Here is a 25,608-nt window from a genome sequence, read left to right as displayed (position 1 = left end):
TGGTTCCAAAAATGAGAGGGAAACCAATTGCTGGCGGGAAAAGAGGCTTCCAGAGATACAGGAAAGCATGTTTTATGAGGTCGATGATAGGTTCCAATTTGTTATCAGCAGGTGTGAAGTGGTATCTAATCTCAAGAATGGCCTCAAAGGCCAGGAACCACTTCATACTGTCCTCGTCTTTGCCTTTCTCCAACAGTCCAGTGTTCTTGCCTGGAGAATCCCCTACACAGAGGAGCCTGGCGGGGCTACAGTCCGTAGGGTCGCAAAGAGCCCGACACGACTGAGCGACTTCGCGCAGCAGCACCGCAAACGGCAATGGGCTGCCGTTTTAAATTCACTTATATCCAAGTCGAAGTCTGCAACTCTACCTGCTACATTACTCAGAATCCCTAATTTAGGAATTTTCGTATCAACCACGGACATGTTAGTATTCCACATGTTAAAAAGTGCCAATCAATGGACCAGGATAATTGAGGGCAAACTTTCCATCGCTCCAGCTTACTCATTACACACGTTCTGAATTATACAAACCACTAGCTCCGTAATGAAGGATGCCTATCTATTTTTACTGCAACTTTTCATTACTTACTTATTACATACTGTGATGACTCAAGTGGTAAACACACCTTTCACTGCCCACGATATATAACCCAAGTCTTGTGTGTATCCATAATATGCTTAATAGTAGCTTCAGAGTTGCCTGGAGAAATGACTTTTGGGGGGGGGGGAGTTATGTGATATGATTTTTAGTTGATACTGTGAAGTAAATACTGTTAAGCCCCAAATTGATTTTCTTGCAATTACTACATATTACTAATGAAATCAAGTCAATGAAACCCTGGTAAACCTCTTTTTCAAAGTAATCAATGTAAACAGCATCTTTCAAAGCATTTTGCTAACAAAGTCTAATAGTAAGATGTTTCCTTTTCCTTAACCCAAGATTTAGTTCGACTCCTATGAAAGAAGAATCCCACTTTATTGGCCATACTTTAAAACATGTAACCAAGAGTTAAGGGTCAAATTCAGTTTAGTATGAGTTTAGTTTGAGTTCAGGAGTTTTTTCACTCCTGATTTTCTATAATTTTCCTCCCTTTCCTCTTCTCCCTCCTATATCCTGTTCCTCAAGTACATGGTTGCTCTAGATTTTACCAACAGAGGGCACCCCCGAGTCACTGCACGTCCTAGCGTCCTGAAATGGAACTATTGTTCCTTAGAGGAAAAACTTCATTTCTTTTGAGGCGCTTTATTGCTCCTCTGTTGTAAACGTTTGACAAGCCCAAGATTTATACGCCTAAGAATTCACTTTTTATTGCTGCATAAGTGTTCAGCATGTTAGAGGAAAATGTTAATTTTCACAATTAAACCGCAAGGTGGTTCCTATTTTCAGGACATTAGGGTTAGTTGACACATTCGCCGGGTACATTCGGACTGTTAACAAGATCCCGAGTCAGCTTGGGAAGCAAGAGCGTGGTGAATGGTCAATTATAGCGAACCCACTTCCCCAGCTAGTATGCCACAAGTTAAGGAGTCTTAAGACTCTACAAAGAAAAATCTGGAGAGGGAGCTAGAACACAAACATAAAATCGATGACTTATAAAAGTTTTATATTTTAATAAAAAAGAAAACCGTGACGTGACAGCTTGCACAACTCAAACAAATCCACCCTGTGTCTTGCCCCTTGTATTCGTTCTTCCTTCCTCTTTGTTTTCAGGAAGAAAAGAGGAAAGCAGAACAGTACAATTAGGGGACACAGGAAAGCATCCCACAGTATGAAGGTGCCAAATGGGTAGAAATAAAACACATGCCAGCAACATTAATGGATTCTAAACAGACGTGGTTTCTTTTCGTGACCCTTTACATGATGTCTAACCCCTGTTAATACCCAGAATCTCCATTTGCAGAGATCTACCAGGACCCTCTTCTAACAGACCACCCCGGGGCAGAGGAGCCAGGAATCAGACCCAGGGCTGCGATGTGTGCCACCCATTTTCGAGGAAAGATTCCCCGCTGTTCTTCCCCGGCAAAGCCCGGGAGAAGCAGCCCGGAGCCCTACGGCCCGGCGGCTAGCGGCTTGTGTATGGTACTTACATCATTCTTAACCCTTCCGCTCCTGGAGGGGGCTTGGCGGGATCGGGGGACCCCTGAGCTCCGGAACACGCAGCACCTGGGTGTGACAGAGGAGTTCCAGGGCCGGGGGTGAGCGCTGCGCCCCCGGAAGGAGAGGGCCCGGGGCGTGCGTGGGGCTCATCACCCGCTCGTACCCGACTGGCCCCCGCGATCCCTGCGGGCTCAGCCGCGGCTCGCAATGCTCAGAGCGGCAGGTGCAAAAAGCATTTGGGAGTCGCTTGCCAGCGCGCGGAGGTAATGCGCTTCCTGTCCATTTATCTCAGGAAACCAGCGCAGCCTTCCCTTCCAAACAGAATTAACCTCTCATTAGCCAGCCACTCATTCCCGAGAAAGCCTTAAAAGCTTTACCAGCTCACTAATGTATTTAGGCTTTTCTTCCAGGCAAACGCAGCGCTACCGCGACTGCCATCAGCCCCTGGGGGGTGGGGGGGTCGTTCCTCTGGGCTCCCCTGGGAGCCAACCGCTTACCTTCTCCGCCCCCCCGCCCCCCCAACCCCACCCAGCTTCAGGTCAGGGAAACTGGCCAACCCAGATCCCCAGGCTGTAATCACCGGCAGACCCGACATCGCTGAACCGACTTGCTGCGGGAAACAGCCCCAACAAGTCCCCACTGATTTCGCCAGCGCCCCTCGCATCAAAGCCTCCAGCTCTGCGAGCCTCATAGCACCGGCGAGGGTACCCGGGAATGAACTTCGACGGCCAGCTGGCCCCGGGTGGTGGGCGCTGACTACCCCTTTGGGGCGCCAGCCCCGTTCTCAGCGCTGAGCAAGGTCGGGCGTGGGGGGTGGGGGGGCAGTGTTCGCCGGGATCCGGCCGATCCAGCCGACCCCGGGAGTGGGGAATCCAGTGCGGTTCTAGGTCTGCACGTGGCAAGAAGGGGCCTTCTGCAGGGCTGGGCTTTTCTCACCCTGGCTCCCCGCCGCCCCGAGGCGGGCAGATTTATACCACACAGGTGGACGGAGACCTAAACAGAACAGTCCCGGTCGCTGCCTGCCGCTCGCCATCCCCCCCACCCCGGCCCTCTGGCCCACCGCAAACTTCAACAAAATAAACAACTCACCACAGGCATTCCCTTGTCTGCAGCACGACGCTTGCCAGCTGGGAAAATAAGCCGCAAGCCACGCGGCCGGGGCGCTGAGCGAGGCAGCGCGGCGCCCGCTTCTCTTTCCCTCGTGGGGGCGGCGGGAACCTGGGGGGACGCCGGGGAGAGGGGGCTCGCCCTCCCGGATCCCCGACTGTGAGGGAGCGCCCGGGAAGGCGTGCGCCCTTGCAGCCGCCGCGATCTCTCCGGCTCCCTAGGGGAGGGGGGCGGGAGGCAAAAGGCCCTTAGCTGCGTCCTTGCTTTCTCCAAGCTGCTGTCTCTTCCCTCCCGTTCAGTTCCGTTCCCTCCCGTTATCAAAGACCAGATCTAGAGGGTCTCCACCCCACCCCTCCACGTCTCCCCCTGCCGGCGCGCACCGGATCTGGGCAGCGCGGCGGCGGAGGGGCGCGCAGCGGTGGGCCGGGACGCCCAGCCTCCGGGTCCGCTCGCCCGCGTTGACCCCACCCCGAGTGCCGGCACAAAGAGCCTTTCACGCGGCCGAAGCCACCCTCCTCGCCGGCTGCATTGCCTTTTGCTCCCCGCCCCCCACCCCCACCCCCGCACCAACCTATTCCCGGTCGCTGGCTGTGCCAGCTGTCGCCAGGGCAGGGCCGTAGGGAACGTGGGCACGTGGTTCCTACTCTGCGCTTTTCCGCACAGACGCTGATGCCCCCCCTTCCCACCCCTTTCTTTCGCTGCCCACCAGTGGCGTCCAAATGCCTTCCTCGCTTTCCATACAAGATCTCTGAGTGTCTTCCGAGTATGTCTAAACTGGGGGAGGGGGGCAGTATTGGTCCTCTGGAGTTTCGCTGAAATAAGGAATCCAGCAATCTGTCCTGTCCCTCTAAAAGGGGCTTGAGTTTATAGCTTAGGACAAGCCCAGGACAACGATTTGGGAATCACGAGGGGAGAGAGGGGCTTCCCTGGTAGCACAGTTGGTTAAAGAATCAGCCTGCAATGCCGGAGGCCTGGGTTCGATCCCTGGGTTGGGAAGATTCCGCTGCAGAAGGAAATGGCAACTCACTCCAGTATTCTTGGCCTGGCGGGCTACAGCCCATGGGGTCGCAAAGAGTCGGACACGATTTAGCGACTAAACCACCCCCCCCCCCCACCCCACCACCACCAGGGGAGAGACATCTAAGACACAGGTGAGGAAGCGTGTTATAAAGAACAAGCCCAGCCCACGCAATGTTCAAGGGAAGACAGTCCCTTGTGTTAAGAGCAGAAGGTGGTATGGCAGCGGGGGGCTAGAGGGAAGGGACTAGCTGACCTTCCAAAGTTCAAAATAAGCATCACGGTTACTCAGCAGTAGCTATGATTATTCTGTGCAATCAAGGCCTGAGACAAGCAGGCTGCTTCTCCTCGTTTGGACAAATAGTCCAGCGTCTTGACCTAGGCATTTCACCTTCTGCCTCCTTAGAAGTTTCTCCGACCCTCTCTACCTTTTCTTCGCCTTCTGCAGCCCCGCCTCTGGGGCTGCTCGGTCTGTCGCTAGAGGCAGCGAAGAGCAGGGCAAAGAAGGCGGAGTGGGAATCCAGGGAGCCGGGTCCTTTAGGGACTTTCTGAAGAGGAGTCAGACAACTGGGTCACTATCGCGAAAGGTGGGGTTAGGGACAGTGGCCGGGTTCCTTCTGGTTCTGAAATCCTATGATGAGACACGCCCGCTGGCACCCTCTCTGTAGGTTCCTTTTTCCCTTTTAAAGCATTTATCCACTTGGCTTTATCTTCTCCAAGTGCCAATCAAATTGGAAAAAAAAAACAAAAACCAAAACTGGGGATGTTTCATGATAAACGTAAGATATATTGAAAAATGCTCTTTTTGCTACTGAGAATTAAAAAAAAAATAATCACCCTCAGCTCCTGGTCCACAGAAACAAGGAATTTTAATGTCCTCACTTTGGAAAGTCACTCCAACAATCAGTAGCGCAGAGCTTTGATTTAAAACCTGAAGGCAAGCCTCCTGTGTTTTTCTTTTCCCTTCCACCAACACAAAGACAAGCTGCCACATAAAATAATGATGAACAAGAGTTCAAAGCAAGCCCAGGGAGCCAGCCCAGAGTACGTTTGCTAATGCAGCCCCAGTCCTTCACCACAACCCCTGCCAAAGCTGGCTTTGGACAGCACATAAATAGTAGGCAGGAGCTGCCAGACCCCTTTCCCTTCACCCCTTCCCATAAATATTGGTCAGTGGAACCTATGTGCTAACTTGTCAGTCATCATGTAAATGCATTAATCAAATCAATACACATAACTTTCCCTTAGCCTCATGGGAAAGCAGGATAGCTTCCCTGGTGGCTCAGAGGGTAAAGCGTCTGCCTGCAGTGCAGGAGACCTGGGTTCGATCCCTGGGTCAGGAAGATCCCCTGGAGAAGGAAATGGCAACCCACTCCAGTACTCTTGCCTGGAAAATCCCATGGACAGAGGAGTCTGGCGGGCTACAGTCCATGGGGTCATAAAGAGTCAGACACAACTGAGCGACTTCACTTTCACTTTCTTTCATGATTCTTTCCAAAATTTTTGATTCACTACTCACTTTGGAATCTTTAGCCTTACTTCTCCCTCTGGACAAACTTGACTGTTTTCTGTGAATCCTTTATGAAAGCAAAACAAAAAAAGGTGAAATTTCATAATGAAGTATTAATTTTTAAACTATAAATCTCTTGCTTCTTCAGTTTCAACAAAAGAATTTTACAACTGCTTAGCTTTCATACCAATGCACACTTAAAAATTATAATATTGAAGATAATTCTTAAGTACACTTTCTCTGGGAAATATAAGTTATTGTTTAAACAATAGTGATGGAGGAACATTTTGAGCTTGTCTAATTCTGTTCCTTTCATTTCTGTCCATCACACTACCCTCATGACTGTCCCATTCATATATGCTAATAATGGTTGTATTTCTAATTAAATACCACACTGTATGTTTCATTAGTAAATGAACATGGTTTATTTCCCATCCACCGCCCCCCCCATTCTTTATCTTGTTTAGTGCTCCATAACTTTTTTCTCTTATTTCATTTTAATCTCTTTTCTCATACCAGCCAGAATAAACCAAAGATGGGGATAGAAAAAAGACAGAAAAATAGCTTTCTGTTAATATTTAGCTATCTGTTAATTAATAGTCAAATAGTGTTTGACTTAGCATTTCTCTATTGACTGCAAAGAAACCTTCTAATGATTCAATGTGCATTTGTATCATCCTCTGAATTTCCACTTACACGTGCTAGAACTTTAGCATTTAAAATGTTCAGCTAATGTACACATTCAGTTCTCCAGCTGTCAAGTTTATAGTTTGTTTACTTTTGATATTTCTAAGTTTGTCCTTTTGTAAATTGAAAGAGTAACCTCAATGATCAAGCACCATATGAATCCAGTTTTCAGATTCTCTTGTTTTCCTTTCCTTTTTTTTTTTTTCATATATTTTTGGCTGCCCTGGGTCTTTGTTGCCGCACACCAGTTTACCAGCTTCCTCCAGTCGCAGTGAGAGGGGGCTGCTCTTTGTCTTGTCCTTTGTGGACTTCTTACTGAAGTGGCTGCTTCTGTCCTGGGGCATGGGCTCCAGGCCCAGCAGGCTCCGTAGTTGTGGCCCTAGGGCTTTGTTGCTCTGAGGCATGTGGGATCTTCCCGGACCAGGGATCAAACACATGTTCCCTGCATTGGCAAGTGGATTCTTAGCCATGGGACCACCAGAGAAGTCCTGTTTCCCTTTGCTTGCATGTGCTGTTGTAATTCTTCTCTAGTTTTGGGTTAATGCTCAGATCTATTTACTCATAAAGTTTGAGAATTATTGTTATTGCTAATAAATCACACTGTTTTAAATATTAGTAATACCAGTAATAAGACTGGTAGGGAATAGAATACTTATATAGTAATGCTGGGAGAAAATGCTACTTTTTATAAGTGATTAATAAAAATATTTTAATTAGTTAAATGTTACTGAAGTTTCTCAAGATCTTTTTTACTTTGCAGGATCAATGTTTAAATTGATTGACATCATAAAGGATATAAGACCTACGTCTACTCGTAAAAGGGTGAGAATTTGCTTTGCTTTTATCCCCTCCATACAAAGATGTAAGAGAACTGTTCTGAGCCATCAGTTCACATGATGGTTGAGGTAAAGAATTCTGGTAAATTATAAATTTTAAAATAAAACCCCTGAACACACAGCTAATGAGCAGAGAAAAAAAAATCCTTCAGAAGATGAAAACTATTACATTCTATCAGCAATGCAAGCCTGATTTTCTGGAGAAACCCTGCAATTCTAAAGTATTCCTACAGGATTTCCCTAGAGGTTCAGTGACTAAGGCCCTGAACTTTCATAGCAGGGAGTGTGGGTTCAATCCCTGGTTGAGGAACTAACACCCTACATACTTCGAGGAGTGAGCAAAAAAACCCCAAATAAACAGTTTGAAGAGCAATCTAATTAAAAAAATAGAAGTATTCTTATATATGTGCACAAAAAAGTAGATATATAAATGCATTAATAAAGTTAATATTCTTGAACACATATGTGATAAGAAAGCATACAATGATCTCCTTTAAGTGTTAGGAAAAGATACTACAATTTTTTATGGACTTGCTATTAGAAAAGCTTCTGTCATGAATCTTTCAGCCATTGAGCCTAGTGTGAGATAGTAGAACAAGGAACAGCAGAGACTGACCTTCTCTTTATTGTATTTATAAGTGTTTTTCATTTGTACTCATTATAAACACATGCACATTACATTTTCTAGATTTCCGAATCTGTCTTTTAAATTCTTTTTAAAATTTCACACAATTTTAAAGGTTATTTTCCACTTACAATTACTATAAAATCTTGGCTGTATTCCTCATATTGTACATACAGCCTGTCTTACACCCAGTAGTTTGTGCCTCCTACTGCCTTACCTCTGTGTTACCCTTCTCCCTCCTCCCTACTGGTAACCACTCGTTTGTTCTCTGTATCTGTGAGTCTGCTTCTTATTTGTTCTATGCTTGATTTCATCTTTCTTTGTCTGACTTGATTTCACATAGCATAATGCCCTCCAAGTTCATCCCATTTCAGTTCAGTTCAGTTCAGTCCAGTCGCTCAGTCGTGTCTGACTATTTGCGACCCCATGAACCGCAGCATGCCAGACCTCCCTGTCCATCACCAACTCCCAGAGTTTACCCAAACCCATGTCCATCGAGTCAGTGATGCCATCCAACCATCTCATCCTCTGTCGTCACCTTCTCCTCCTGTCTTCAATCTTTCCCAGCATCAGGGTCTTTTCAGATGAGTCAGCTCTTCGCATCAGGTGGCCAAAGTACTAGAGTTTCAGCTTCAACATCAATCCTTCCAATGAACACCCAGGACTGATCTCCTTTAGGATGGACTGGCTGGATACCTCAGTCCAAGGGACTCTCAAGAGTCTTCTATGTTGCTGCAAATGGCAACATTGTGTTCTTGTTTATGGCTTTGAGTAGTATTTTCTGTATGTATATATATATCTTCTTTATCCATTCATCTATTGAGGGACACAAGTTATTTCTTTATCTTAGGGGCTTCCCTTGTGGCTCAGTGGGTAAAGAATCTGCCTGCAATGCGGGAGATCTGGGTTCGATCCTTGGGTTGGGAAGATCCCCTGGAGAAGGGAAAGGCAACCCACTCCAGTATTCTGGCCTGGAGAATTTCATGGACCGTATAGTCCATGGGGTCGCAAAGAGTCGGACTTTATCTTAGCTATTGCAAATAATGCTTCTATGAACTTGGGGCATATGTATTTTTTTTTTTTTTTAGTTTGTGTGTGTATGTTTCTGGACGTATATTCAGCAGTGGAATTACTGGGTCAGATGGTAGTTCTGTTTTTAGTTTTTTGAGAAACCTCCCTCAGTGGCTGTACCAGTTTATAGTCCTACCAACAGTGTATGAAGATTTTCTTTTCCCTATACCCTTGTCAATATTCATTATTTGTGTTCTTTTTGATGACAGCCTTTCTGATTGGTGTGAAGGGATATCTCATTGTGGTTTTGATTTGCATTTCTCTGATGATTAGTGATGTTGAACACCTTTTCATGTGTTTATTGTCCATCTGTGTTTCCTCTGTCAAAAAATATCTGTTCGGTTCTTCTGCCTATTTTAATTGTTTTTTTTTTTTTTTTTTTTAATGTTGAGTTGTATGAGCTGCTTATATATTTTGGATATTACCCCCTATCAGTCATATCACTGGTAAATATTTCTCCCAAGCAGTAGGTTTTCTTTTTGTTTTGTTGACAAATTTCCTTTGCTGTGCAAAAGCTTTTAGGCTTAATTAGGTACCACTTATTTTATTGTTGTTGTTTAGTCTCTAAGTCATGTCTGACTCTTTGTGACCCCATGAACTCTAGCTTGCCACTCCTCTGTCCATGGGATTTCCCAGGCAAGAATACTGGAGTGGGTTGCCATTTCCTGGACCCACTTGTTTATTGTAATTAAATCTTAAGAGGCAACATATACATCCCCGAAATATTCACTTTCTTTTACATGACATTTGCTCTGTAAAAGGTAAAGTTCAAGAAATTGTAAAAGAACCTTTTTAGAGAGGTAAAAAATTGTGGAGTTACTCTTCTGTAAGCCAATTTAGACGTACCATGGTAATTCATAACTTCTTACAGAGATATAATCTCTTTTCCCACACTCACCTGTATACACAGTGGTAGGAACATTATAAAAATATGATTCAACAGAAGATATGAAAATCCTTAAAATACCATGAAACCTAAGACATTTGAGAAATTGGATAACTTCAATTCTAATAGCCAACATTACCAATTAAGAGTTAATAATAAAAAAAGTGTGCTCTAATATACAAATGATATATGTTTATACCTACAGATAGGAGAGAAAATTCCAAGGAGATATATTTTAATCCAACTTAAAAAAAATTGAAAAAAATAATGGGGCCAAAGGTATCAATGTTCAAATAGTCACAAATGCAAAAAACAGTATTTTCTTTTTTTTCCTCATGTTTCATCATGCCATCATTTCAAGTGGTCTAACCACACAAAGAGACTCAGGCAGTGTTATTCCATGCCAGAAGAAAGGTTAGATTCAAGCCTGTGAATGAACTTATGGATGGATGAAAACAGTGCGTGTTCATCCGAAGTTTGAATGAAATAAATCTGCCTGAATTCAAGAGTGGGCTCATGTCAAACCAAGAGTGGGAGAGGATTCTCAGAGGTCAGGCCCTTGCTGCTGAGTTGTTGATGTGCTCTTCAGCTGTCCCAGCTGGGGCTGTCCATCAACTAAGAATGTGAGGAATGCATGCCTGGTGCAGGGGTCTATGTGAAATAGATGACGTTTCCCTTGCCCCTGCCCCCTGGAGGGGCTGCTGCAAGGGAGGTGGGGGATACACACCCCCAGCCCCCCTGAAGCAGACAGCATCCAGGATACTCGGTCTTTGTTAAAGAAAGGATCATGCACAAATGTAATTCCTTTCTCTTAATCCTTCCATTAAGCAAATACTTTTTGAGCATCCACCAATGAGCCCGGCAAGCTTCAAAATTTATGGATGTTGCTGCAAATAATTCAGACAGGGCTCTGAATGTACATTGTGTTGTACATTCTGATGGTGGGAACACAAACAGGTAAATAAGCCAATAAGCACAATCATTTTAGTAATGCCATCGAGTTTAAGGAATAGGCTTTTGTTAGTAACGAGGGTGAGAAGGAGTCACCATCAGCAGAAAGGGCTCTCTGAGATATCATGGAAAGGCCTGGAATAACGTGGGGGGAAAGGGTTCCAGACAGAGGGCAGTGTCTCAAGGTATGAACAATCTTGTAGAGTTCAAGGAAGAAAAAACTATGTCAAAAAAGTACCTTACCTGGGAGAATTTCTAGCACTCTAAGGCAGAGTTCTTCAATTCCCAGTTGGAATTTGAATGAGGGAGACGTCCTGGTTGTTCCCAAGCCTTAGGAAGGTGAGAAGCAGAAGGAACATTTATTTAATTACTATTAAATTAGCTTGTGTCTGACTCGGAGGTTGGGGGTGGATGAGCTCTAACTGCCTGGTAACCTCTCTCTACGCACAGGTTATTGTTCTCCTTTTGTAGATGAGAAAATTTAGATCGAAAGATTGAAAAACCTGTCCAAAGGTACGTGACACATGGTTGGCGCAGGATTTGAACCAAGTCTTTCTGATTCTAAAGTCCAGTTTTGTTTCCGCCAGACTTCACTGCTCTGTGTTATTTAGGGACAGGCCTGGCGTTAGCGTGCACAGAGATCATCATGATTTGGTGTCACCGACCTATAACATGAGTGTCAGTAATAGGAGAATTAAAAAGTGAGCTTATTGGGAAAAAAACATTAAGAACTATTTTTAGAAATGTAAAATTAAACCCGTAGGTCTCATCTAGCCCATGCAAGAATCTCTCCTCAACTGTGTAAAGACCTGAAGATTTTCTCCACTCACATCTATCACTCTGTACAGCTCTCGTCAAGACTTAAAAAGTCTTCACTTGATTAAATGGCCAGTAAGTAGCCTATGGCTTGACTGTGGGACTACGTGGTCCGATGCACACAGCTTCAGTGGGATGCCAGTATATTTCTGGTGAATTCACAAACAGGACTATCTTAAGGACATAATCGCGCCCATTTCACAGCACAGCTTGTGTCTTCTCCCTAGTAAGGGCCGTGTGACTATGGCGAAGCTTTTGTGGTGTCCATGATGCCAGAGGCACAGTAATATTAGTGGTTTTCCTACCACATTCAGAGCCTGGAAGGGGCGCTACAGGTAACTTTGTGGAAAAAGTCTGATGGAATCACAATGGAAAGTCATCTGAGTTATTGGTGCACAGCTTCATTACTGTACTCATTATTACGTTTAAAAGAGTTAGTGCTGTTTTATCCCTACTTCACTCATTCAGTCAGTTAGCTATTTGGCCCATCTGTCTTTCCACAAACATTTACTGAACTACCTACTATGTGCCATTATTCTTCTAGGCATGTATGCTTAGACACTCAGTCATGTCTGACTCTTTGTGACCCCGTGGACTTTGGCCCACCAGGCTCCTCTGTCCATAGAATTTTCCAGGCAAGGATACTGGAGTGGGTTACCATTTTCTACTCCAAGGGATCTGCCCGACCCAAGGATTGAACCCGCATCTCCTGCTTGGCAGGTGGATTCTTTACCTCTGAGCCACCTGGAAAGCCCTTTTCTAGGCACTAGGGATATATCAGTGAAAGAAAAAAAAAGTTAGGAACTGAGACATATATTAATGCATGAATCATAAAAGTCCTCCCTGCTAGAGGGAGAGAGAGAAAATAAACATAAACTTGCAGACAGTGTAGAGTATATAAAAAGGAGTAACATGCTCTGGGAAAAATAGAACATGATAGTGAGATGTGGAATGTTTATTTGTAGGTACGGTTCTTAAAAGAGTGGTGAAGGTGGGCTTAACTGAGAAAGTGACATCTGAGCAAAGACTTGGAGGATTTGATTGCGTGACCCAGGCAGCTATCTGAAGCAAGGGAGTTCAAGGCAATAGCCAGTGCAATGATTCTGAGCTTGCCTGGCATTTTTGAGAAAGAGAAAAGAGGCCAGTTTGCTCAGAATAGAATGAGCAAGGGAGACTTATGAGTTCAGATGTATTATAGGGCCCCAGATCCTTAAGGCCTTTGTAAGAAGTCTGGAGTCTAACTGAATTTGGGAAGCTTAGGAGAAATTTGAGCAGAGGAATGATTTGATTTAAATTTTAGGAATTCATTCATGTTGTTTGGTTGAGAATTCATGATGACCAGGCCACGGTGGAAGCTGAGAGTCCAGTGGGATGATTATTTCAATGAACTGTGTAAGAGATGATAGTGGCTCAGACCAATAGTGGTATTGTTTAGAAGTGTTTTGATTCTGGATATATTTTGATGTCTGAATCAAGAGAATTTCTTGATAGATCAAATGGAGGTGTTAGAAAGACAGGAGTCAAGGAATGCTCTCAGGATTTTGGCCTGAAGCACCGTCAAGGTCTACTGCTGTCAGCTGAGCTGAGTTGGAACAGGTTTTGGGTATGAAAGACAAAATGCACCAGTTAAGGAGATGATTTTATTCAGTTCGTTGCAATAAGGAGAAAATTCATTAACGGTAGCCATCTCAAAGAAAAGGAAAGTACCTTGATAGAGAGGCAGATACGAAATGGAGTCATCAGGTCATCTCATGGGAGTCATGAGGAAGGACAGGGAGGGCTCTTTCCCATCTGGGTCATTTGAGGAAGAGTGGAAGTGAGTTATCTTCAAATATTTGAGGGAAGGGTGGTGATTTTTGGTTAGCCAGTTCTTCAAGCACAAAAGAGTGGGAGCAGAGGACGCAGGTAAAGTTAAATATTTTCTGTGAGGAAAAGCAAAACTTTAGTTTTGGACTTATCAGCTCTAAGATTTCTGTTAGATCTCATAGTGAAAAATCTCTTTAACACCTCCTTGCCTGACATCAAGATGTGTGTTGTATCCAGCCCTGAATTCTCATGCTGCGTGCAAAAATGTGCAATTTGAATAATCAATTTTATTTCACTTCAGTAAGCAGATGAAGTCTCGGAATTATTTTTCTCTTGTATAAATATTTTTAACAGCCTTCATATTACTAAAATTACTTTAATGAAATTGCAACCAGATTTTCCTTCATCTGACTCTTCAGATGTTTCACTTTTCAGTGATAGGATTCATGGATCATGAAAGATTGCAGGGTACTTGTTATGACTGATTTCGTATTCATACTTAACTACGTGTATCTTATGTTCTTTTCCTTGTAGGTACCCAGATGACCAGTAACTTAAAAAAATACCTATCTTTAGTAAATTTTTATAAAGATACACAAAGACCTTTTTGATAACGATATATGATAAAATACATAAAATGATGCATCTGGTTATAGTGTTAGAGGTTAATGATCTAGGTTTTTCTCACATGTCCTGCCAACACCTAGAGTGCCTCATATTTCATATGAAATTCAGGACAGCCAGTTTGATCAAAGCAGCCAGAGAAGTGATAGGAAATGTAGGCCTTTTGGGAAAAAGACTGAAAAAAAGTAGATTGGAAATCATATGAATGTGGAATGAGTCAAGATGAGTACAGAGAGGTTTTAGGCAGGAAAGAACATGTTGAGTTTAGAAATCTTATCTTAGAAGTTAAAATTTAAGGAACAAAAGATAATAAGGGTGAGAACAAAGTATAGTTTTGTCTAAAGACAAAAGGCAGTCTTGAAATATTATAAATAAGAAAAAAAATATTATAAATAAGTGTTATTTGCACATTTGGGAATATGTTTTAGACTATCCCCTTTATTTTGGGGAAAAAAATTACTTGATTTTAAAATAATCCATAGTTGAGATCTGTATTGTGTTACTTGTTTTTGGCTTTAGAAAGGCATAATCATAACTAAATTCTCTTAATTAATGTAGGAAATTAGCTCAGAAACCAATGTAAACTACACTATTATCTCATTAAATTCTCATGACCACCCTCCAATCTGCCACCATTATTTTCTGCATTGTACAGATAAGGAAATTAAAAGGTGAAGTCATGCTTGGTAGTTGAGGAGGTAGGATTCAAACACATGTCTATAAGAGACTTCAGAGTCTGAAGAGCTAGTTGAACAGTATAGCTAAAATCTATGAGAAGGAGATAATTAAAAATCACTGTCTGATATGTCTCTTATAGAGTTGCCACGTGATCCAGCAACCCCACTCCTGGGAATATACCCAGGCAAAACTATAATTCAAAAAGATACGTGGGCCCCAATGTTCACAGCAACACTATTTACAATAGCCAAGATATGGAAACAATTTAAACCTCCATCTGCAGGATGAAGGGATACAGAAGATGCGGTACATAAATACAATGGAATACTACTCAGGAATTGAAAAAATGAAATAAAATGCCATTTGCCGCAACATGGATTGACTTAGAGATGACTGTACTAAGTGAAGTAAGTCAGAAAGAGAAAGACTAACACATCACTTATATGTGGAATCTAAAATATGCAACAAATGAACCCATCTACAAAACAGACAGACTCACAGACACAGGGAACACACTTGTGGTTGCCAGTGGGAATTGGGTGGAAGAGGGATGGATTGGGAGTTTGGGGTTAGCAGACGCAAGCTCTCATATATAGAATGGATAAAAAACAAGGTCCTACTGTATGGTACAGGGAACTATATTCAACATCCTGTGCTAAACTATAATGGAAAAGAATACAAGAAAGAATGTATCCATAGACATAACTGAATCACTTTGCTGTAGAGCAGACACTAACAATGTTATAGATCAACTCTACCTCAATTAAAAAAATAATAAAGTCTCCTAAACACTACACCTAGCAGTATTTTCCATTTATATATTATACAAGAGTTCTATCATTTTTGCTTTGTCTTCTTTTTGTTTCTGGACTAAAACATTTCTATCACTTTTGCATTGAAGGAATTTCCTTATTGACCTTTTAGTAATTCTTCTCTTCTCTTCTGAATGATAGAATTGTATCTCTTTTATTATGTAATACTACCCGAATGAATTCCACTTGGTACTAAAACAAAGCATTCCAAGTGAAACTCACTCAATTGTATTAAATACTATATTTAATGAAGAATAAAATGCATTACAGGATTTTTGTGTTAGTGACACATTATTGATATTTTTCATTTTTTTAATGCTCTTTGGTGTTCTGTGCTCATTACTGTTTTATACTACTCACTGCTTTCTATGTGAACAACTTCACATTTTTCTTTACCGAATGAACTAGTTTTGTTTTTAACCCATTTTACGAACTTTCAGGTTCATATTCTATTTTAATTCTAATTTTTCAAAAATATCATCGTATATATATTCTCCTAGTCATTTATAAATTTTATTAGTATTAAAATCTCCACTCCAAGGTTTTAATCAAAATGTTGAAGATACTGGCTTCTAAAGGACTACTATACAACTCTAAGTAGCATTTTCTCCCGATCAGTTCAGTTGGAATATCTTACATTTGCATATAATTACTTTCTGGGCTTGTTTTTTTGTCAAATGGCATTTGATTTTTTTTTTTTTTTTTTGTTCTTTGTTTGTTTAGCAATATTTTCTAACCAGTAATTTGATTTTAGTTTCTCCCATCTCTGATCATGGGAGAAATTACACACATTTATTTATTTATTTATTTTTCATTTTTATTTTTTATTTATTTTTCATTTATTTTTATTAGTTGGAGGTTAATTATTTCACAGTATTGTAGTGGTTTTTGCTATACATTGACATGAATCAGCCATGGATTTACATGTGTTCCCCAAGAAATTACACACATTTCGTATTGGCTTGAATAATAATTCCTAGGAAAGGAGTACAACAAGGCTGAATATTGTCACCTTGTTTATCTAACTTGTATGCATAGAACATCATGCGAAATGCCAGACTGGATGAATCACAAGCTGGAATCAACATTGCTGGGAGAAATAGCAACAACCTCAGATATGCAGATGATACCACTCTAATGGCAGAAAGTGAAGAGGAACTAAGAGCCTCTTGATGAGTGTGAAAGAGGAGAGTGAAAAAGCTAGCTTGAAGCTCAACATTAAGAAAAGCTGAGATCATGGGATCTGATCCCATCATTTCATGGCAAATAGAAGGGGAAAAAGTCAAAGCAGTGACAGATTTTATTTTCTTGGGCTCCAAAAGCACTGTGGACAATAACTGCAGCCATGAAATTAAAAGACACTTGTTCCTTGGAAGAAAAGCTAAGACAAACCTAAACAGCATATTGAAAAGCAAAGACATCAATTTGCCAACAAAAGTCCATCTAGTCAAAGCTATGGTCTTTCCAGTAGTCATGTATGGATGTGACAGTTGGACCGTAAAGAAGGCTGAGTGCTGGAGAACTGATGCTTTTGAACTGTGGTGTTGGAGAAGACGCTCAAGGGTCCTTTGTACTGCAAGGAGATCAAGCCAGTCAATCCTAAAAGAAATTAACTCTGACTATTCATTGGACTGATGCTAAGCTGAAACTCCAATACTTTGGCCACCTGATGCAAAGAACTGACTCACTGGGAAAGACCCTGATTCTGGGAAAGACTGAAGGTAAAAGGAGAAGGGGGCGGCAGAGGATGAGATTGTTAGATAGCATCGCCAACTCAATGGACACGAGTTTGAGCAAACTCCAGGAGATAGTGAAGGACAGGGGAGCCTGGCGTGCTTCAATCCATGGGGTCGCAAAGTCCGAAACGACTTAGCAACTGAACAACAACAACGTCGACAGGTACAGCTGTTTTGGCTACCAGTGCTTTTAGTCATCTTTCCCTCCCAGCTGCCAAAATGCTAATGTTCAAGGGTTGCCTATAAGGGCTAACTCACTTAAAAAGCATACCTAGGCTATGCACATTTGCAATACTGATAGCCTAGTGACTTCAGGAATGCAGTTTCACCCATGGATCCTGGAGCTAGTCAGTACTGGGTAATCCAGTAAGTGAGTTGTTAAAGAAATTACAAAGCTGGTTGAGGGGTGTAACTAAACTCCATGAGAAAGAGGTAAATAAAAATTTTACTTATTATTGATTCCACTGTCTGACATCTACCTAACACTTATCACAAGGAATCTGAGTCCCGGTGTATCGTTTAGTTTTTCTATACTTCTTTGCAAGGCCTTCCATGTTAACTCACTGATTTCTTAAACTGTCAAGACTGATGTTAAATAAGATGCCCATCAAATCCCTTTTTTCTTTTTTTTCCCGGTGTGAAACTTCTAGTCTCTGTTTGGGTTTCTGCCAGAATAGCTTTACTATTATATAAGTCCTTAAGTTGATCTTTCTTTTTTATTTGCTTAAAAATAACTCAATAAAATGTACCTTGATAGGATTTTTTTTTTTTCTTTTCCTTTCTGTTATCCTTCAGAGGATGTTTCTCATCAGGAGGGTTAAAAAAAAGTAAAGTAATTTGACATTTTAAATTGGAGACCATACTCACCCTCTGGGACAGCCCACACTCTGTCTGTGGAGTGTGTTTCTCTGAATAGATTGACTTCTTACCACTTTATCTCTCACCAAATTCTTTCTGCGATGAGACATCAAGAACCTGAGCTTCACTAGGTCCTGAAATGAGGTCTATGATCTCTGTTGGACGATTGCGGGGTCCCAGGCCCAGCCATGTAGGTTTGGGTCCCAAACTGGGTGTTGGCTGGGATCCAGTCCTGACAAGTGGATTCAAGTCCCAATCTGAGGTGAACGGTTTCAGCTGGACATGGCAAACATGTGGTCTTTGGCAAAGTGAAAGAGGATGTGAATTCGGTGGAAGTGCTGCAGTCCAAGAAAGGCAAGACCAGCAGAAGATCACAGTTGCTGACTGTGGACAAATCTAATAAATATGACTGGTAGTTTATCTTAACCAAGAGACCATCCCCTCTGTAGCTCAGGAGAGCACCCCGTCATCCCCATAAATCAATAAACAAATTGAATAGGAGACAGAATTCTGTTGTGTACTTTTTATTACTGTCTTTTGTTCTGAGAATAAGAGTCAAAACTGAAACAACACATGAAGCTTTCCAATCATCTACCCTCCCGTGTCTGCTTTGACAAGTATGCAGTTTGCATGTTCACACTATAACGGACAGCTGTAAGAATTCATGGTATATTGAGGAGAACTGTGCTATAATTGTTTTTGGGCTTTTACAAAAAGACTGCATCACACCTGTATGACTTCTTCACTGATTCACAGAAGAGTGCTAAGCTTGGTAGATTTTTTTGTATGTATGTTATAGACCAGGGATCTCCAACTCCCAGGCCACCAACTGGTCCATGGCCTGTTAGGAACCAGGCTGCACAGCGGGAGCTGAATGGCCGGAGTGCTAGAGATGCTTCAGCTATATTTACAGCTGCTCGTCATTGCTTGCATTACCACCTGGGCTCCACCTTCTATCAGGTCAGTGGTGGCCTTAGATTCTCATAGGGGTGTGAAAACTAACTTTAGAGTCAAGGCGGAATATCCTGAGATTGCCACAAACAGAAATAAAGTGTACAATGAATATAGTGTGCTTAAGTCATCTCGAAACCACCCTTCCTACCCTGGTCCATGGAAAAATTGTTGTCCACGAAACCAGTCCTTGGTGCCAAAAATGTTGGGGACAGCTGTTATAGCCAGTGGATCATGTATTATTTTGTAGTCCCTGGACATTAACAAAAAATATGTTGATTAAATATTTTGATAGGGAAAGTAGACTTTCTAGTTTATTATGTTAAATACATTTTATTAATAAAACAAAATAGCCACAGAATGATAGAAAAAGGAAATGAATGATGTCACATCAGAAATATATATAGCAGATGGAATATAATATCTCTGTCAAATGTTTGGTATGCAGAGGAGTCTGAAGGAAAGATGTTATTCTGAAAAATATGTGCTGAAAACACTTGGTGCTGGAAGAGCAATTCACTTTATTTTCTGTTTATGTTTCTCAACTGTTTACACTTCAGTAGTATGTATTTTTATTAGTTTACATTATGCAGCATGTTCATAAGACACAAAGATGCATTGAAACAAAGCGAGCAAGGAAGTGAATAGGTAGACACACAACAGAAATAAAAGGATTCAGAATATTTGAGGTTTTACTAATTAGGGAAACTGGTTGCAGACTGTAGCTAAAAATTTATGAGAGAGATAATTCAAAATTTAGCGAAAGCCTCTCTTAGTGATAAAACATATCAAGATTAGTTTCAGTGTTCCAAAGTAACTTCCCTCTCACAAAAGCATATTTGCTAGCCTGCCATGGCCACATTTCTCCTTCTCGAAATAAAATTCCTTTTAGTTAGCATTTTTCTGTGGAAAATATACATTAACAGTGTGCCTGGATGGAATTCAGGGGAGAACAAAAGGACCTGAAACATTTTGCAGGTCATGAAAGTCAACCATAAAGTGTGTGCTCCAGACTTCAGAGACTTCAAACACATAATTTGTGTGTTTCTTCCTCCTTGGGTAGCTCAGTGGACCTCAGAGTGGTCCCTGTACAAGCTATCACCTGGGGAGTTCCCCAGTACCACCTGGGCAGGTGTTAGAGATGCAAATTCTTGGGTCTCACCGCACCCTGAATCTGCTGAGTCAGAATATCTGAGAGTGGGGTCCAGTAACCTGTGTTTTAACAAATCCTCCAAATGATTCTCGTGCTTGAAATTCTCTCGTTGTGAGAATTTCTGGGCTGGCCCCTTGCTGATTCAATAGTGTGGTTTTTAAACCAGCAGCAACGGTATCACTTGGAAATTACTGAGAGATCCAGATTCTTGGACTCTGCCCCAGACCCAGGGAATCAGAATATGTATTTTAACTAGATCCTCAGATGATATCTCTGCACATTAAGCTTCCCTCTCACAAAAGCATATTTGCTAACCTGCCTTTATCACATTTCTCCTTCTCGAAATAAAATTTGGAACTCACCGAGCTAGCCATTCTCTCATGGTTTTCAGCTTTGGGTGCAAAATGAAACCACTTGGGAAAGCCTACCTCCAGAGATTCTGACTTAACTGGCCTGGGATGTTGTCTAGACACCATCTTTTTTTCAAAGCTTCCCAGTTGATTCTATTGTGCAGGCAAGGTTGAGAACCACTGTTTTGAGCCCTCAAATAGCATTCATTTACTTTTGTTCTTGACAAACATCTTTATATGACTATTTTCAACCTTGGTGGACGTCTTAATCTTCAGCTATGTGGTAGAAGAACATCCTGGGTAAGATAGGTGACTTTCCTGCAGATGATCAGATTGCACCCAAAGCACCACCTTTAGCTCCGGGCTCCCTCCTGGAGAAGAATATAGAAAAACTAGAGCATGTTTAGAGGGGTGGCCCCAAGAGAAGTAATGCAAATCATTCCTGTGAGAAATGGTTGCAGGAATTTGTAATGTTTGGGCAGCCGGAATGATCTTTTCAAGCATAAATCAGATTTTATCACATTCATGCCTGTCACTTGCCTTTGGATTTGGAAGGAAATCTAAGCCTCGTACCAAGTCCCTACACGACCTGGTGCTGCGTACCTCTTCCACCTCATCTCACGCTCCCTGCTGCTCCCATTCCTCACCCGCTCCAGTCACTGCTGTTTGCCTCACTCACTTTGTGAGTTTCCTTACCTAGGAGTGAATTCATGTTCTCTTCCTTCTGCCTCAAGTGCTTTCCCGTGGGTGGAGCATCACCTTTCAGGTCTCTACTCAGATATGGTGCTTCCTTAGGTACTCAATCTCTTCTAGTGCCTTTCTGGAGCAAAAGCCCATTTAGGTTCTGCCCGATAACTCCTGTGATCTATAATTATCTTGTTTCACTCCTTCATTTTCTTGATATTATCTCCCTTGCTAGAATGTGAGTTGGATGAGGACAGGGACCTTATTGGATATATTCATTGCTACATTCTCAGTGTCTAGAGCAGCGCCCCTCACCAGAGAAAGAAAGAGAGAGAGAGAGAGAGAGGAAAGAAAGAAAGAAAGAAAGAAAGGGAGCGAGGGAGGGAGGGAGGGAGGAAGGAAGGAAGGAAAGAAAGAAAGAAAGAGAAAGAGAGAGAAGTCGCTCAGTCATGTCTGACTCTTTGCAACCTTGTGGACTGTAGCTCACCAGGCTCCTCTGTCCATGGGTTTTCCCAGGCAAGAATACTAGAGTGGGTTGCCATTTCCTTTCCCAGGGGATCTTCCTGACCTAGAGATCGAACCTGGGTCTCCCACACTGCAGGCAGACACTTTACCCTCTGAGCCACCAGGGAAGCCCTCAGTTCAGTTCAGTTCAGTCTCTCAGTTGCGTCCGACTCTTTGCGACCCCATGAATCGCAGCACACCGGGCCTCCCTGTCCATCACCAACTCCCAGAGTTTACTCAAACTCATGTCCATTGAGTCGGTGATGCTATTCAGCCATCTCATCCTCTGTCGTCCCCTTCTCCTCCTGCCCCCAATCCCTCCCAGCATCAGGGTCTTTTCCAATGAATCAACTCTTCGCATCAGGTGGCGAAAGTACTGGAGTTTCAGCTTCAGCATCAGTCCTTCCAATGAACACCCAGGACTGATCTCCTCTAGGATGGACTGGTTGGATCTCCTTGCAGTCCAAGGGACTCTCAAGAGTCTTCTCCAATACCACAGTTCAAAAGCATCAATTTTTCGGCACTCAGCTTTCTTCCCAACCCAACTCTCACATCCATACATGACCACTGGAAAAACCATAGCCTTGACCAGACGGAACTTTGTTGGCAAAGTAATGTCTCTGCTCTTTAATATGCTGTCTAGGTTGCTCATAACTTTCCTTCCAAGGAGTAAGTGTCTTTTAATTTCATGGCTGCAGTCACCATCTGCAGTGATTTTGGAGCCCCCCAAAATAAAGTCTGACACTGTTTCCACTGTCTCCCCATCTATTTCCCAGGAGGTGATGGGACCAGATGCCATGATCTTAGTTTTCTGAATGTTAAGCTTTAAGCCAACTTTTTCACTCTCCTCTTTCACTTTCATCAAGAGGCTTTTTAGTTCCTCTTCACTTTCTGCCATAAGGGTGGTGTCATCTGCATATCTGAGGTTGTTGATATTTCTCCCAGCAATCTTGATTCCAGCTTGTGCTTCTTCCAGCCCAGCATTTCTCATGATGTACTCTGCGTGTAAGTTAAATAAGCAGGGTGACAATATACAGCCTTGATCCTTTTCCTAGGGTGTAAGTAATGGTTCATTGAGAAATGAAGGAAGAGAGAAAACTTTGATAGTTATTTTCAAATATTAAAAAAAGCTGTAACTAGAAAGGAGTTCAGATTTGAATGGCTATCATTAAAAGCAAAAGATTAATATAGTAAGGGGACTAATAGATAAAAAAAAAAAATTCACAAGGCCGAAAGGAGCTATATGCAGCCAGACGATGAAGTCAGCTGTCCAGGTAGATGGGTGCAGGTTTCAGCTGGATGGCATTTGACAGAGTTGTCAATGAGGTGACATAAACATCTGGAAGGTGATTGGTCTCAGTGATCACTGATGTCCCATTCAACCTCATGATGCTAAGAGAATGAAAACAAAGGCGGGCTGCTAGGGACAAGTAACTGTCAGTGCTGAGAAGATGGAGCAGGCAGTCTTACAGCCATGAAGAAAGGCAGAAACATTTCAGAAGTCAGGTCCAGACCTGAAAAGGACTAAACTAGAGCCTGATTGTTGTATGTGTGTTAGAGCAAATAGCTCTATACTCATTAGTAGCTCCAAAGTTCATTACATCATGGCACAATATCTCTGACAGTACTGTTTATATTTTTCTTTTTAAATAGTGTGACATATTCGCTGTCATTTTTCACTTTGTAAACATATTGTAACTGTTGCATATTCTATTCATATTCTATACTATTTCCATGGCTTTTGAGTATACATCAAATAATCATTTCTGAAACTGATCTTATATGAGTATCTTTGAAGTAAAATACTTGTATACCTTTATGATTATGCTCTAAAGGTAAATTCCTAGTAATGAAAATAATAGTTGGAAGGGCGTTCAAGTATTTGAGGCTTTAACAATTGTCATTTATAATGATCAATTTGAGTCATTAATATTCTTTGTTTAAAGAGTCAGGCAAAATTAGTGGTTTATTTTGGAAAGAATTCTACTCAACACAATCAAAAGAGTTTGGGTGCATAAATTATGAAATCAACTTTCCAAAAAAGTCAACTATCCAGATATATCTATTCACCAAGGGTCCCATAGCCTAGATGCTACCCTCCTCTATTCACCAAGGGTCCCGTAGCCTAGATGCCATACTCCTTGTCTAATTTTTTTTTTTTTTCCTTTTGGCCACACCACATGGCCTGTGGGATCTTAGTTCCCAGACCAGGGATTAAACCTGGGCCACTGCACTTAAACCACAGAGGCCCAACCACTGGGCCGCCAGGGAATTCTCTTGTCTAAATTTGTTACAGAGATTTATATTGCTTGAATAGAAATGTGCTTAATACTACAGATAGTATACACATAATCTCTTTGACCTTACTGGCACTGTCCACTCCATCAGTGGAAATGCATTGTCAAAATTAAGTTGAACTCTTTTCTAAGTAAGGAAAAAGAGATTATTGGGCTAAATTATTTCATTCACTGATCTGTACCCTATCCATATACTGAATAGATGTTTCAGCCTTCACTTCATTTTATTATTTAGACATTCCTCATGTTTCCAGTTGGCAAATTTCATCAGATGGATGCAATGGACATTCCATAAGAAGGCCTGGTACCAACCAAATATTAAGATTATCTCTAAGGGTAGCTTTACCTCACTTTGGATATTCAGCTATTTCTTTTTTGCTGTTGCCATATGCTATGTGTTATCATGAAACTGTTTATCAATGAGCTCAATGCTTACAACTTAATTTGGGCAATTAGTTACTGGGATGGCTGATGGAGGCCCTAACAGAGAATTAGAGTCTGACTAATAAACATGTTCACAGCGGTTAAATTACAGTTTACTGCTGCAACTGCCAATTACATTGTTGGAACTTTGGAGGAGGATTTGTTAATCAGCAATAACATGGTCTGTGCTTTTTTTCTCCCTGCATCATGATGAAATCATCAGTGGTCTCTCAGTCCTCACATCTTCTAGATTACATTCAATTACATGTTTTTGTTTTTTTTTTAATTTAGTCCTTGACTGAACTTTGTTGTTTTACTTTATATTAGCTCCTAAACTTGGTCTTCTTTTTTCCTATAACTATAGTCCTCTATCACATTCTCATTACCACTTGCTTGAATTATCAATTAATATAATGTTTACTGGGAATGGAGTTGGAAAAAACCAATAATTACTGAGGACTTTCTGTAAGTTAGGGATCATAGAGACGTGTCAAACATTATCTAATTTTTACTACAAATTGTGAAAGCTATTATTCCCATTTTACAGATGGGGAAACTGAGGTACCAAATTGCTCTGTGTCTGTGCATGTGTGTTAGCCACTCAGCTGTGTCTGACTCTTTGTGACCCTTAGGACTGTAGCCTGCTAGGCTCCCCTTCATGGATTCTCCAGGCAAGAAGACTGGAGTGGGTTGCCATGCACTCCTCCTCTTCCTGACCCAGGATCCAACTCAAGTCTCCCGCACTGCAGGCAGATGCTTCACTGTGAGCCCCAGGGAAGCCCTAAGATGCTCTAGACTGTAGACAGTGTCTAGTTTGAACCTAGTTGTGCTTGCTGTCCAAGTCTCTCCACAGTGCCACACACACGATATCTACAATTAGTTTGAGTGCCTACTATATTCCAGAAGTTAAATTGTGTAGGATCTGTGAAAAGAATAAGATTATAATCCTTTTCCTGGGTGAACTCATATTTTGGAAGGTAAACAGTCCTACACACACATAAGACCATTCTGAAACACAGGTACATTTGGGGAGGGGCAGAATGAGCGGGCTCACAGAAATCATTTATGGAAGACTGAAGAAAAGAGAAAGAGGTCCTTTTTCTTTGATGAAGCCTGGGTTTCAAAGTA

The 25,608-nt window shown here is 42.0% G+C and overlaps 1 protein-coding gene and 1 long non-coding RNA gene across 3 annotated transcripts in view; one reads left to right on the top strand and one right to left on the bottom strand.

The window, feature by feature from the left end:
- Positions 1-4,668, bottom strand: part of RGMB (repulsive guidance molecule BMP co-receptor b) — a 29,784-nt gene extending 25,116 nt beyond the window's left edge. The window contains exons 1-3 of one of the 2 annotated variants that reach the window (XM_061152071.1): positions 4,651-4,668; positions 3,188-3,422; positions 2,089-2,164 (exon numbers count right to left, since the gene is read on the bottom strand). In XM_061152071.1, the coding sequence (XP_061008054.1) occupies positions 2,089-2,093 (5 nt within the window). In that variant the 5' untranslated portion in view covers positions 2,094-2,164; positions 3,188-3,422; positions 4,651-4,668. Of the gene's footprint in view, positions 1-2,088; positions 2,165-3,187; positions 3,423-3,585; positions 3,739-4,650 lie in introns of those variants that run through there. The other variant, XM_061152072.1, reaches the window with a different exon arrangement.
- Positions 2,634-18,626, top strand: LOC133062708 (uncharacterized). The gene is made up of 3 exons (XR_009694241.1): positions 2,634-2,897; positions 7,180-7,241; positions 16,563-18,626. It is a non-coding gene; the product is annotated as an uncharacterized LOC133062708 (long non-coding RNA).
- The last annotated feature ends 6,982 nt before the right edge of the window (positions 18,627-25,608 follow it).

This window comes from Dama dama, chromosome 9 (genome assembly GCF_033118175.1).
Source record: "Dama dama isolate Ldn47 chromosome 9, ASM3311817v1, whole genome shotgun sequence".
Lineage (NCBI taxonomy): Eukaryota > Metazoa > Chordata > Mammalia > Artiodactyla > Cervidae > Dama > Dama dama.
Note: the sequence above shows the minus strand (reverse complement) of the source record. Positions and strands in the feature narration are given on the sequence as shown.